Raw genomic sequence first — 14,195 nt, forward strand, 5'->3', positions numbered from 1 at the left:
CTCCCACGTTCTTTGGATCTCCCCGATGATCTTCCTCTACTCCTGGGGGCTTTGGGATGTTTAGGCAGTAACCCCGGATCCTCAGGAGCTTCAGTCCTCAATCCCTTGATGTAGCTTTGACTCTTCGAAGATCCGCTGGTTGCGATGGCCATATCTAGAGAAATCTTGATGAATTGGATGAATATGTCAGTAGGAGCACTCTAGATTTTATAGCACAACTACTCGGCATCGATGTCTGTCAAGGTCAGGAATATCGTATCGCTATTCAGAAAGAAGGCGATGCATCGATTGAAGTCCATTTCATATATCAAGAAAAATATGCATGTGTTCTTGACGATTGCTCATATCTTGGTCACTCTAATGGTTGGCTTTGGGATCTTTTTCTCATCATCGAGATATATTATTTTTTCACAAAATGTATAAGCCTTCCAAGCAGGCTGCAAGTACGAAAAAAATCAAAAAGATGACAAAAGAAAGAAAAGAACATCGGAAGAAAAATACTTCATTTCATTACAATGTCTTTTGTTATAAGTTTCTCACAAAAAGAGAATACAAAAATAAAAAATAAGATATAAAGTATTATTGAACAGACAACACTTCGGTAGTGACCTTTTGACTTGGTTGATCTTTGAAAGAGTCTATCCTGAGGTCTCCAATTGGAGCAGGGTGAACTTCGACTGATGCAAGAGAGGCTTTGGTAGCGACTTTAGTGGCAGCGATGGAGCGAACCTCTTCTTATGCCTGGTCGGAAGCAAGATCTGTGATGATGCTGGCCACTGTCAGTTTGACAGTGGCCATGGCATCGAAAGGAACGACCATCTCTGGAAAAGTCGCCACTTCATGGGTAGGAGCCTCATCCTCTTCGCTTTTGTTGTCCTCTGGCTCACCCACCTTGGGGACAATGCGGCTAATATCCACATCTAGCTAGAGCTCCTTCACCAAGTCATGGCACTCTTTGAAGCTAATATGGTACGAGGAGAAGGCATCTTCGACGACTTTAACTCTGAAGTCTTTGGACGCCTTGTAGTCCTTCACTGCTTGGACCCTTGTATGTCTGATTTTATCCTCCACTCCAAGAAGGGCCTTCTTGGTCTTCTTCTTGTAGTGCCGGTGGTCAGCCAAATTTCTCTTCCTCTCCTCCTGGTCCTTCTTAACGTCTTGATCCAAAGTCTTTATTCTTTCACGGGACTCCTTAAGATCAAACCCCAGCCAAATCTTAGCATCTTTGACTTCTTTAGAGGTGGATTCTAGCTTTTACTCAATTGCCTTCAACTCCTTCTAAGTCGTCTTTCGCTCATCCTCTACCTTTTTCAACTTCTCTTCAAAAGAAGCCTTATCTCGATTATGCTCGACTAAAGCTTTCCTCATGAAGATCAGTGAGTTTATCATCTATCTACACAAGGAGCACAAACTGTGAGAGGTAAAAAGAAAGAGAGCAAAAAAAGAAAGAAAGAAAAAAGCTCACTGCGACGATGCTAATTAAACTAGCATCTAGTTCACTCTCCATTGTAAGACCTTTTTGCATCTAGTTCACTCTCCACTATAAGATCTTTTTGTAATTTCAATATGCAAAAAGTAGAAGACTTATCAGCTCTTTAGCCAGTCGACTGTCTATTATCACCGATGCACTCTCCTTCACCATCTTTATCAGTATAATTATCTTCTTTCGGACAGCTGGTTTGGAAGAAGGTCAGTCAACTTTTGAAAAAGGTCTAGGAGACATACTCATCGGTATGATGACCTCCACTTCAGGTGTATGGACTCCCGAAGCTTCCAATCTGAGCTCCTTATCCGATGTCTCCGCCCTTTCATCAGGAGACTTCGATCGAGTTCGGGGTAGACCAAAAGTGGTAATCTTCTTCCTCTTCAAGGGCTTGACTTTTGGAGGTAGGCCTGACCTCTTCTTTGTTCTTGCTTGCACTACGACGATATCATCAAGTGTTAGCTTCATCTCTACAACAGTGAAAATAAAAAGATAGTTAGTAGTCAAAAATAAAAAGAAGATAAAGCAATTAAAATGCATAAAGAATGGTAACATACATTGAGGAGGGACGTGGTTGATGCCCATGTCAAACAGACCTGTTCAGTCAAGAGACTTTTGAATTGGGAGCCATATGTCTGGATCAATTTTTTGTAATCTCCTAGGTCAGCTTCAGAGGGATCTTTCCTAGAGTTCAGCTCTAGCCAAAGTCTACCACAAGTTATCCTAAAACCCCAAAGTTAGTTTAAGAAGATAAAGAAGTACCTATTCTTTCAACTATGGATCGAAGATGAAAGATCTGCTACAATCTTACACTTCGATCGAGGGAAGAAGTACCACCACTCTTTGTTATAGGGGTGCTTCTTAAAAAAAAATGAGATCGAAAATGCGAACATCATGGAGATATCTTAATGCTATCGCAAATCAAAATGAAAGCTATCAATGATCTAATCCCATTCGGGGCTATCTGAGTGGGAAGGATATGATAATAATCTAAAATATAATAGATGAAGGGATGTAAAGAGAATAAAAGACCAGAGAGAAGTATCTTCTTGTAGAAGGCAACACAATCTTCTGGAAGAATCGAAACCCAATCATCCCTACCAAGGGCTATTAACCTAAATGAAGAGGGAACGAAGTACTGAACTCGAAACTTCTTCAAGTTGGATTCAATGAGATGGGACTCTTCATAATTGGATCCTAGGGATGCCCATCCCCGACCATGAAAAGCCTCATTAGAAGCCTTCTGAGAAGCTACCCTAGAGGGACTAGAAGACTCAGGGCTATTATCCATCTTAAGTCTATGGCGAGCCATGAAATCCAAAAAAGAGAAGAGAAACCTATGAAAACTGTGGAAAGGTTGAAGAATGCTGAAGCATCTAAGTTTAAAGAATAAAGAGGAGAAAATTATGGTGAATCACCTAGGAGACTTCTTACTATGAACTTGATCTAGAAATGCTCAAGCGCTATCCGAGAAGAAGACTTTGACAGTAGGAACCTCAAGAACAAGAGTTGCAGTAATGGCAGAAAGATGGAGACCAGGATCAAATGATCAAATAAATATGAGAACATTGACGGTCATGATCCTCTTACTCATGTCATCCAACGCCTAGAGCATTGCCATGCGGTGCCACTCAATGGATTGAGGTGGCATATTGAAAACCACCTCTTTTGAAATCATTATGATGCCTCAAATCTTGCTCTGACATTATTGTATAACGGACGTGTCAGTACTTTTTTTTCAAATTCAGACGGTGTGCCATCATAGGTAATTAATACGGAATGACATCACAACGATTTAGCAATGAAGTTCATGCTGTTGCAAGTGTCGAATGGTGGTCGGACCCAGGAGCGCCCGATGACTCCAAGAACCAATTAAAATATTATTTCGGCCATGACTTGATGCAAGTCACTGAGGGCCCAATGTTGAAGTGGAATCCTTATCACATCGGTGTAAATCCGGAGTAGTGTTCAACCACTTCGATTGTATCAATGAAGCTTCACAAAGGTCGAGGAGTTCACCATGGCATCTGACCTCATAATCTAGGCTATGATCTACTTTCCAGTATGAAATGCTTCCGAATTGGAGAGTGAGGGGCAAGTGTTGGGCCAAATTTGGTACACCTGATGATGTATCCAATCTTTGAAGATATAGCGGATGCCTGGCATTATGACGTGGATAACTTAGGATGTGTGCTCTATGCAGCAATGATGTCATTAACGGATGACTGACCATATAAGATCGGGCCTTGGACGAAGTCTACATCATTGGCTTTCAGTCGATCTCACCCCATCGCCGTCCCAGTTCTCTACTAGCGATGCTATAGTTCTTACGATCTATGCTACAGTTCGAAAACCATGGAAAGCTATTGGTGCGTGGATGATGAAGAGTTGACATTCGATTATAACAGCAGCACTTGCCACACGAACATGGACAGCTGGCCCCGTAATCAATTACGGACAACCGTAACCAACTGCTAGCACTTGCTAATGGTCCACTACTTTGGTCTGAAAGGTTGCTAACTGCCTAACAAACTTTGCTATAAAAGAAAAGAAAGGGGGATTCTCTACACTCTTTGAACACTCTCATTATCTTTCTTCATTATTCTCCCTCTCTGTCACTCTTTGACTTAAGCATCGGAGGGTTCTCCATCGGAGAACCCATCATTTCCTTCTCCAGCATGAGTAGACTTTTTTTGCAGGTACTCGGAGTCCAGAGTGGCGTCTGCTCTACTCCAGTTATGTGGTCGATCCAATCTGTCTTGATATATCGAATATTGTCGGAGAGGCGCAGCAACAGATATGATTTTGGGTTCGATGTGATAAGTGATGCTGCACATTTGATTTTGTTGTGACCATCAAATCTAATAATTAAAAAGAAAGGGCAAGAGAGATAAAAGGAGAGAACATGAATGAAACATGTGAAAAGTAGAATTAGACCAAAAAAGAGCTTTGGAATAATCAAAGGATTACTCAAAGGGGGAGAAGTTGATGTTGATGTTGCCGGTGACGAGATCCAGTCTCCAAGGGCCACCCACACCATTTTCATTGCCACAGCCAAGTCTTCTACCCCTCTATACCCTCTCCCATGTGAACTCTTTATGCCTCCTAAAACAGCTTAACAAAGCACACTCTCAAGGCTGAATTCCAATTTTAATTGGAGAGAGATCATTACTATATCTAGAAGCAACGTCATCCTGCAATGATAAACAAAGAGTTGAAGCGGAATGGTTGGTATGAACCAGAATAAAAATGATTACTCCATGTGGGAACCTTCTTTCTTCTTCCGAGTGATTTCTATAAGGTATTGAATGAGATATGGGAGAAGATGGTGCAACGAATTAATATTAGCTAACTCATTACACTCAAAAAATGGAATAATCATAATTAATCGGTTCGAACTTGAGTTGATTGCACGACAAGCAAAATTAGAATGCTAATAATGACTTCCTAAATCTCCAAGCTGGACAAAGCTGTGGGACCCCCTTCCAAAAGCATTTTTCTCAGCTTAAACACGGGAGACGGATGGCTTGCAGTTGGTCTGCCGTTTCATTCAATGAGATATTATGATTGGAAGGATGCAGAGGCCAGTGGGTGGAAGACGACGTTGGCTTGCAAATGAAGCAGCAGCCGACAACGTCAAATGATTGCATTATTAGGTCCAATGGGAGCATAGTTGAAATATTTTGGGTTCCATTGAGCTGCCTCGTGGCCCCATTCACGGCATGGCTAACGTGGGCCGGTTCCATGACAGGTGGTACCATGCTTTGGCATGGCCTCAATGTGGGCCATGGAATCTCAATTATATGCAGGTAGTTTGGCGGACTCAACTTGATTATTACTGGGCTCAAGTAAATTTTCGAATCAAGCTCCAGTAATGAAATAGCCAATTAGAAAGCTCACGAGCTTAATTGAATATATATATATATATATATATATATATATATATATATATAATATTATATTTTATATTTTATTTATAATATATTATTGATTTAATATTTTATATTATATTATATTTTAATTATATTTTTTAATTATTGCTCAGTTGATATTCAAGTTGAGCTAAGCCAATTTTGAGTATTATTGTTATTATTATTTTTGATTGAGCCAAATTCGAGATTGGATATTAAAACTAGATCGACCATGAGTTAGCTTTTGAATCCAAATATTTTGAATCGGATCAAATTTGAGCCTATGGACAGTGGACCTATCTCGATTTGATTGCATCCCTATTTTGATCCTAAAGAAGTGGTGGGCCAATGGTAGCTGCTTGGTCTGTGTAGCGCGCGGTTTCACTTCAGAGTTGATGGTCCTACCTGCTTCACTCTGCTTTTCTTTGCACTAGAGCCCATTTGGATGCGGTTTCCATGAGACATAGTTTTGGAGTTTAAACATGGTGGTGTGATTAAGATATGATTTTATTGGTTTTAAAGTAAATTTATATCTGGTAAGAATTGTTGTATAACCTGGTTTTTACTTAGGAAGTTTGGATGCTTTTTGGAGGGTATAGAAGATGGTATTCAGCTGCAAACTGGGTTTGGAAGATATATTTTTAAGAAAATAGACAAGTTTGCCCTTCTTAAGCGTACCATGCCATGCTAATTTGTATTTGGCTAACTCATGAGGTAGGGATAAAATTAAAATAAAATAAAATATCTTATTTATATACATAATATACATACGCTATTGATATAGTGCTGTCATGTAATAATATCTTATTTACCTTTTGACATGGGTCATCCTTTGATTCAGGAGGCCCCTGAAGCCAAGTTTGGACTAGACAGGATAGTTTAGCCCTTGAGTTAACCTTTCCTTTGACCCCTGAATATGCCGACTCTGAGAAGAAAAATTATGATTCTTGATCACTGGTACAAAAGATGAAAGAGCCCTTGCTAACAAGCCAATGGCACCTTTTTTATCAGGGTCACCATACTTCAAGAAGGGCATTGTAATTCATAACATATTAGTAAATGTGTGGTAAACATGGGATTTTAAACGGATTGAATTCTTGCTTCTCATCGTCATTACTATTTTATTCATTTTCCGTAACATGTTTCTCAGTCATGTTCAACTACACAATATCTGTGGATCAGAGGTTTAACATCTCAACGTTATCTTTGTTATGCTATTGATGGGGACAGCTGCTTCTCTTGATATTTATCTTTGCAAAACTGTAATTGCAATTTCCACCGATCACTATAATATTGGCAGTACTGCAGCTCTTTTGGTGCTATTTATCTCTATCTTTACCTTCATTTTTTTTTCATAATTTTTTTAATTTTTATCATGATGTACAAAATTATATTTCGTACCTATGCTATATTCTTGTTGTCAAATACCATCTACCTCCGCACCCGTATACGTGAGGTATTGTCCATTTTGATTCTGACCATCTTTGCCTATAGCTATTTGAAGCCTCACGCTTTTGTCCTCTAAAAAATACCTTACGTGGAAGAGAAGATTTCAATCTACATAAACCACACTTCCTTTTGACTTCCAACTGATGTGAGACTAAAGATAACCTTTCTCTCACGACACCATCAATGAAGCTTGAAGCTCTAGTTTTACCACCCAAAAAAAAAAAAGGGACGGTGGGGAGGGTGTGCCCCCTTTGGAATTGTTTTTCCCCTCTATTTTTATTTTCAAAAACCAAGAGAAGAAAAATGAACCGGATTGAAGACCAAGTATGACAAAACCGTTTCGTATTGTTTACATTGTTTGTAAAAACTGTAGAGTATTTTGATAGCAAGGATTTGTTGCTTCCAGAAGAGAGAATAAAAGCGAGGAATATCACAAATTTTGTGCAAAGCCATCTTGAACACCGATCTCCATGTGATATTTCACAAATTTGTAGGAAAGCCTAAAGCAAAAAAAATAAGAACAATAACAAAAAAGTCCCTGATTAAGGTTCACGAATATTGAAAGTGGCACTTGTCCCTCACATCGTGAATTTTTGTTTTCATAGAAACCAACATAGGCATCAAACATGAGATCAATAAGACTACAAGTCTATAAGAGATTTTTAAGGACCACAAAGTAGATTATACTTAATGTGGCAGCTTAGTTTGACCTTGAAATCAATCATGCGGTCACATCGTCGTTGCACTGCTTGAGATAGTGATACATTCAATAAGCAAATCTATCTGACATTATCCAGTGCATTTGGTGGAAATAATAACTCAAAACTGGCATAAGATATTCCTCAATTGTTTCTATACATGCAATAATGAAACCAAACAAGAACTTAAGTCCGATCCTGCTATCCAATTCTCCCATCAATCTTGAACAAAGCAATTCCAGTCGTCGATTTTCTGATGCATGCTATGCCCAGAAATTCCACCCTCCTGATATGGCAATTGAATGCCCATGTATGCACAAAAAAAAAAAAATCATTCCAACCACCTAGTCATGAACCATCACTGGGCAAGATCACCCCAGAATCTCACAAACTCCGAGTACTTTACGGTAGACAATGGAATGCAAAGCTGAGGTCCAGCCATTATTTCTTCATCCCACCAAGCAATCAGCACAAAACTGTTTTAAGAGCCTCCAAGTGGCAGTTCACAAGAAGCAACATGGCATGAATGCTCATCAGTTCTTCAACTGCCAATCAACTCAATTCTACAAGTTTGAGCCACCGGACTGGAATCCTTATATGGAGATCCTAGTACCCTAGGATGTTGACATAGACTAACTCTTTGTTTCAAGTTGCTAGTATAGCTCTTGTCTTCTCAAGCATATATCTTCTGAAGATCCCATCTCCTCATCAATGTGCTTCAGCAGTTCCCCATTTCCACCACAAAGTCTAGTAGTCAAAGACGGGGATAATGGTGCATACATACCTGCATTATGTTCAAAATTATAAAACACAGGTTCATACAGGAGCAATAGTTTGAAAGCAAGCAAAGCAGAAAATCACGCTTCAAAATTATGGCAGGCTAGCTCACGCACTTCTTGAGGAGTTCCGATCATGGTCTTTTGTCACATGTAATAAAATGGTTCCAGAGAGAACAACAATGAAGCCACAAATTTCAGAAATGATGCTTCCCATGCTTTGTCCATCCCAATCCTGCAATCATGTTGGAACTTGACTTGCAGTGACTCATTAAGCAATGATCTGAAGATCCAGCACAAGGCTCCCCAAAGAAATCCTTCTCATAGGAAAATGGAGAAAAAGAAATCTAACTGGTGGGTGGTGTCATAAAACCCAATTGTGTGTCAAAATAAGGTGAGAGCATACAAGGTGTTTCCATTTATCTGATTTACAGAGACAATCTTATGCACATAATGAATAAAGGTGCATACCACATAGGCCCATATTAAACATCTTCAACAATGACTTGTGTCACAAAGGTGCTCTCGTTGCTGTATTCAGTAAAATGGAGACAAGCTATAAATTGTTTGGACTAATGGACAGCCTGATCATTAGTTCTTCTAGGAAATTGAATGTCAAGGCACAATTTCAGCAAAATTCCAGATATAAAAGTGTTAAGTCATGTAAACATCAAATGATAAGCCTGCTGATTGATGCCAAAAACACAGAACATGTCAATGCTACCTGCAGCAGACCTACAGTCTTCCTTGATCACCATAAGCTAGCAGGATATAAGTTGATTAATGAGGTGTGACGAGAGCTGCATTCTTCTTACTAAGGTTAGGTCACATGTTAGGTGTGATTCTTGGGCAATGATTATCCTGCAAGTGGTGTTTAGCTTATATATTTCAAATTGAAGGGAAGACAGTTCTGGCAACTGCCAGAGCATGAACAATGCATTGAACAAAAGACACTAAGACAGATGGTATAAGTTTATATGAAACTTCTCAAGCTTCATAAATTTGAATCAAGCAGTTATATCGTTAAACTAAAGTTGATGATACACATCATTAAGATAACTATAATCTCCACTGTGGTTGCCATGCATAAGTGATTGCATGATCAGTGCTAAATTGATTGATAACAACTCTATACAAGGATATCTTTATAAGACCTGCAATTAATACAACTATCAAACAATACCTTGAACATTATGACACTCGCAAGGATTGTAAGTGTGGTGAACATCACATAATATATTGGAGACACAATGGCAGTATTAAAGGTGTCCAGAGCCTGAAAAATTAAAAAAAAAAGAGTCAAATAAAAAAAAAATCTAACAGATGCATAAGAAAATTAAATAAAAAAAATATTTCTATTTCCTGGTTTAGATAAAAACTCTATTAGCTTCAAGATTGAGATAGCTTTATATCATAACAAGATAAGAAACATGATATAAAACCAAACTATATTAATTAAGACAAAAAAAGGTAAAATTTCCAAAAACTACATTTGATAACTTGACCAGTCATAAGCACATTAAAGCCACTATCCAGCAGAGTATTCAGATACGGTTGCATGATAGCTAGATAAATATTGATGGAAAGAGTATATGTAAAATTTCTTTTTTTTTATGAGTTCCACGGAGAACACTTGCTAATTCTTTCTTCCACTCAATGACATTCAACTTATTAACAACTACACAGTTAAACTGATCAATTAGTTTCACTTTTTAAAAAATAAATTGAATGTGATGCATGCATACAAATTTCCTAATTCTTTAACTAAGAAATTAAAAGCATGAACATATAAAAACAGAGTATCAAATGCTGTCAATTTATAATGAGATACCTTTATCAGATACTTCCAAAGTCTTACAACCTATAGAACACTTTCATATGACCTAACAGTACCTGTATCCTGGCTACCGCGTACTATGAAAGTAACGTGGCTATCTAAAACTTTTCAGTTTACTTGCACCATGATTTAGTGATCATCTCCTTAAACTGTTTTGAGAGACTATTACTCATTCAGTTGATGTTATTAATATTAATATTGTAGGTGATGCAGAATTTTTATTATACAGTAATTCATCAAAGAGAATCATAAGAGGAAGAAGTCCATTCGTGCAAGCAAATCTACACACTTGGCCCTCACTAAAAAATACAACAAAATAACTGTTCAGAAAGAAAAATATTCAGTACCAAACCTTAATCATATTAAAATCCATTGATTTGCTAGACTTGATCTGATATAGAGGAACTATCGCTGAATCTAACAGAAGTTTTTTGTTTTCACACAATAGAGATGGAAAAACTCATATAGTTATAAAATACTACATTGGCATATATTGAACACTGTGATGAAATGGCTGTATTACATGTATGATAGTTTGTTACTTGAAAAGATCGTGATCTAGTAATTTGACAATTATTGGGACTAAAAGTGCTGGCACATACAGAATAATGTCGTACATACCATGTAGGGAGCCTATCGAGATAAGTCACACCATGGATCAACATACTGATCAGCACTGTTAATATGGCATGATGTAGGTCATGATCGTGAGTTACCGGCAAACAACGCTGGCACATTACCAGCTGCATGTCAATGCTTGCCACTTCATGGTCTGAAGGCATGCCAAGCACCGGCAAGTTACACACATGGCCACTGCCAGGCTGGCATGATATGGCACCAGCACACAATACCACCACCCACTCCAGCCTAAATGGTGTGAACCTATACTGGGCTGGCTGGGTGCACTACATAGCAATATGATGTAGCTTGAACCTACTACAATTCACATATTTCATGTGGCTAGATTCAGGATGAGACGACTTTATGTTTAAAATCACTAGTTGCCTCTTCTTTTGTAAAACTGAAACCAACTATGAGTCAGTTTGAAAATTTAGGTGATCTTGTTACAGGGATAATGCAAAAGACAGTTTGTTGTTGTTCTTTACAGAAAATATAATGATGCAGCATTTTGGGTTAAATAAATTAAAAAAGGTTGAGCAATCAAAGACCAACGATGCTTTAAAGCAACAGGGATGAATCAAAATATGCTTGAATCAACTAAGGAAACAATATCATATACACGAAATCTATACACAGAAACTTAATAATTCCAAAGTCAAAAATTTACTTCTTATAGTTATGTTTATATTAAAAAAAGAAATTGGCTTCAAACCCAAAAACATCAACAGGAAGAAATCCCAGCAAAATTATAAGCACATAGGGAAACAAATATATTCTATGTCATTACTCACCTTGTTAAGATAATCCATTTGTGTTATCACACATGTAAGCACTACGAGCATAAAAAACCATGTCTGGGGATAAATTAACTGATTCATACCCTCAAAAGTCAGCTTGAGCGAAGTACCCAGAGCTTTGACACTCATTACCTGCATATGTAAAAATATCATAGAGAGTAAATAGTATATTTATACTTTAAGACATATGGAGTCTTAACTTCTATTCCCCTTTGCGTGTGTTTTATAGATTAAATTGTAGCATAGTAATATAAACAAGAAAGTAGCAACAAATTACCAAATACAATCATTACCGAGAGAGAGCCCATCAAAGAGCAAATGCCTGTGTAAATTAACACATTTGTATGCCCATAGCGTGGAGCAAAATGGAAAATTAGCACGAACACCAATACAATAACCGAAGCCACATACAGCAGGAAAGCTGAAAACAACCAATCCAAGCATATAATAAAACTTAATCGATATTTATATTAAAAAAAAAAAAAAGACACAAAGTGAAGAAATCAGCTTACCCGTTTGAGTAGCCAATTTCCATATTTCCTGAACCGAGCTGATTTCTCTCTCCTGCGGTGCATGAATGACAATCACCACAGACCCTGCAATGCACATCACACAACCCAAAATCCCAAGACTGTGCAACTTCTCCTTCAAAACGAAGTGAGCCAACACAGCACTACACATGCCATTCCAGACGCCATCAGCACACATTAACAGTCACAGATGATCCACATAGCTCTTAAATTCCAGTACACAAGTGGTTAAGGATCTACCTAACGATAATGCTCAACGCGCCAAGAGGAGTAACAAGAACTGCCGGCGCGAACGCATATGCTACAAAATTCGCGACTTCTCCGACGATCACTGAACAAATATCTCACCATTAATTCATGCCAGACAACCAGTGATCTAAATGAACCGATCGCGCGTGACACTGTTATATAAACTAAATGATACCAAAGTTATAATTATTTTGTATACAATAAGGAGAAAGGAGGTTACTTGTGATCATGCCAGCCCACCAGAGGGGCTCCAAGAGATACGAATATCCACCAACACCTACATCAAAATTCGTGAAGAATTAAAGAGAGAGAGTGAGATGAGTTTATATTGGGGTTGACCGACCTGCTCGGATCCCAGAAGCGGCGGCGGCCCTTCTGAGGCCTTTCTTCTTGATGATGAAGCTGGCTCCGATGAACCCGCTTGAGAGCAGCGCCAGCACCAACCCCTTCAGATTATCCGTGGAGAATCCCATCCCCCAACACCACACCAATTAAAACCCCTCTCGCTATCTCTCTCTCTTTCTTTCTCTCACTCTTCCTGGCTCCTAATTCTATTCATCAAACTTCTCCGCCACTCTTACTGGAAATATAATGTGACAAAATATTACAGAAAAACGAGAAGAAAGAATGGAAGCTAGCAAGGTGGCTTCCCTTCTATTTCCTTCTTTTTCTCGAATCCTTTCTATGGAGGAGTTGTTTTTTGTTCTTATTCAGGGAATGGAGAAGGAAGAAACGATTGGGAGTTTGGTATTTGGGACTGTACCTGATCCCCAATTGCAATGGGAGTGGGCGGAGAAGAGAAGGGCTAAAATCGCCATTTTATATAAACTTTAAGAGCAATTATTGCGAATGGGTTTGATCAGCTGTTCTACTCAGAACAGGGAATGCGGCATCGGCAAATAAATCTATGGAACGACATGGGACCCACGGAATTTACACGTGGCAAGTAGTTATTTGATAGAACGATGAGCAGGGAACCCACGCGATCACTGGATGGCTGCCGTCCGAAGTAGAGACGATGTTAAACTAAACGAACTTGACGAAGCGGGGATCGTGGGGACCGCCGTCTAAGAGCGGTCTAAAGGGACGTTCATTCGTCTTTGTTTGGTCTTTATTGGGTTATTTGTTAGGCTATTCGTCTTTGTTTGGTTTTTTCGGGTTATTCGTTAGGTTATTCGTCATTGTTTGGTTTTTTTTTTTTTGGGTGAGGTGTGTACCAAACAATGAGGTGTCCTTGCAAGTTAAGTGCCCTGGTCGTTAAGCTTATTCGCATAAATGCCACCGTGCGGGGGTCTATGGCTGGATCGATTACAGGAAGTACTAACGAAATTTCGTGGATCAATCTATTCCAGTCGACCGTATAAAATAAATAAAAAATATACACCTGGGCGTAGATTGTTATTTTTAGCTCGCAAGCATTGGCCTGCGTGGATGCTATTAGTTTAAGCTGGAACTCGACGTTTGTGAAAGAGATCGATGATCCGTTGTGGCGAGATGGTGGCCTTTTGATTTTGATCTGACGCTTCCCACACCTAAAAGATATTCTGCCTGGCGGCTTCGTCAAACAGTGGAGGGTGGTCAAGGTCAACTCGATAGCACGGTCCAAGATGTGGTATCCGTTGGATTTCTATCAGATCGAGTCTGTTCGCTGTTCATTGTTGTCGTGTGGCTGCTGCATCACCGCCAGCCATTGCCCTTTCCTCCTCCTTTTTTTTTTTTTTTTTACTATAATTGGTCAAATTCTAGACCAAAAGAGGCCAACGATTTTTTACAACATTTATAGATTTTTTTCCTTCCTCTATAATTCAAACCAGCTCACTCCAAAACCAACCTTAGATTTATGC

The 14,195-nt window shown here is 38.8% G+C and overlaps 1 protein-coding gene across 5 annotated transcripts; it reads right to left on the reverse strand.

Moving 5' to 3' along the window:
• Positions 1 to 7,491: 7,491 nt before the first annotated feature.
• On the reverse strand, positions 7,492 to 13,135 carry LOC105052754 (probable magnesium transporter NIPA3). 5 transcript variants are annotated; one of them, XR_833397.4, is made up of 9 exons: positions 12,695 to 13,135; positions 12,572 to 12,628; positions 12,343 to 12,433; positions 12,085 to 12,245; positions 11,866 to 11,993; positions 11,567 to 11,704; positions 9,501 to 9,593; positions 8,435 to 8,634; positions 7,492 to 8,325 (listed from the first exon to the last, which is right to left on the reverse strand). XR_833397.4 is itself a non-coding variant. In XM_010933694.4 (9 exons), exons 1-9 carry the CDS (start codon positions 12,822 to 12,824, stop codon positions 8,195 to 8,197), a joined length of 1,047 nt encoding a protein of 348 aa, XP_010931996.1. In that variant the 5' UTR covers positions 12,825 to 13,134; the 3' UTR covers positions 7,492 to 8,194. The 5 variants fall into 5 exon arrangements, 4 of the variants coding, with proteins under 4 accessions (XP_010931996.1, XP_073100412.1, XP_073100411.1 ...); XM_010933694.4 differs by having other exon boundaries at positions 8,435 to 8,552; positions 12,695 to 13,134; XM_073244311.1 differs by lacking the exon at positions 7,492 to 8,325 and adding an exon at positions 8,789 to 8,848 and having other exon boundaries at positions 8,435 to 8,552.
• Between the last annotated feature and the right edge of the window lie 1,060 nt (positions 13,136 to 14,195).

This window comes from Elaeis guineensis, chromosome 10, assembly GCF_000442705.2.
Source record: "Elaeis guineensis isolate ETL-2024a chromosome 10, EG11, whole genome shotgun sequence".
NCBI classification, from domain to species: Eukaryota; Viridiplantae; Streptophyta; class Magnoliopsida; order Arecales; family Arecaceae; genus Elaeis; species Elaeis guineensis.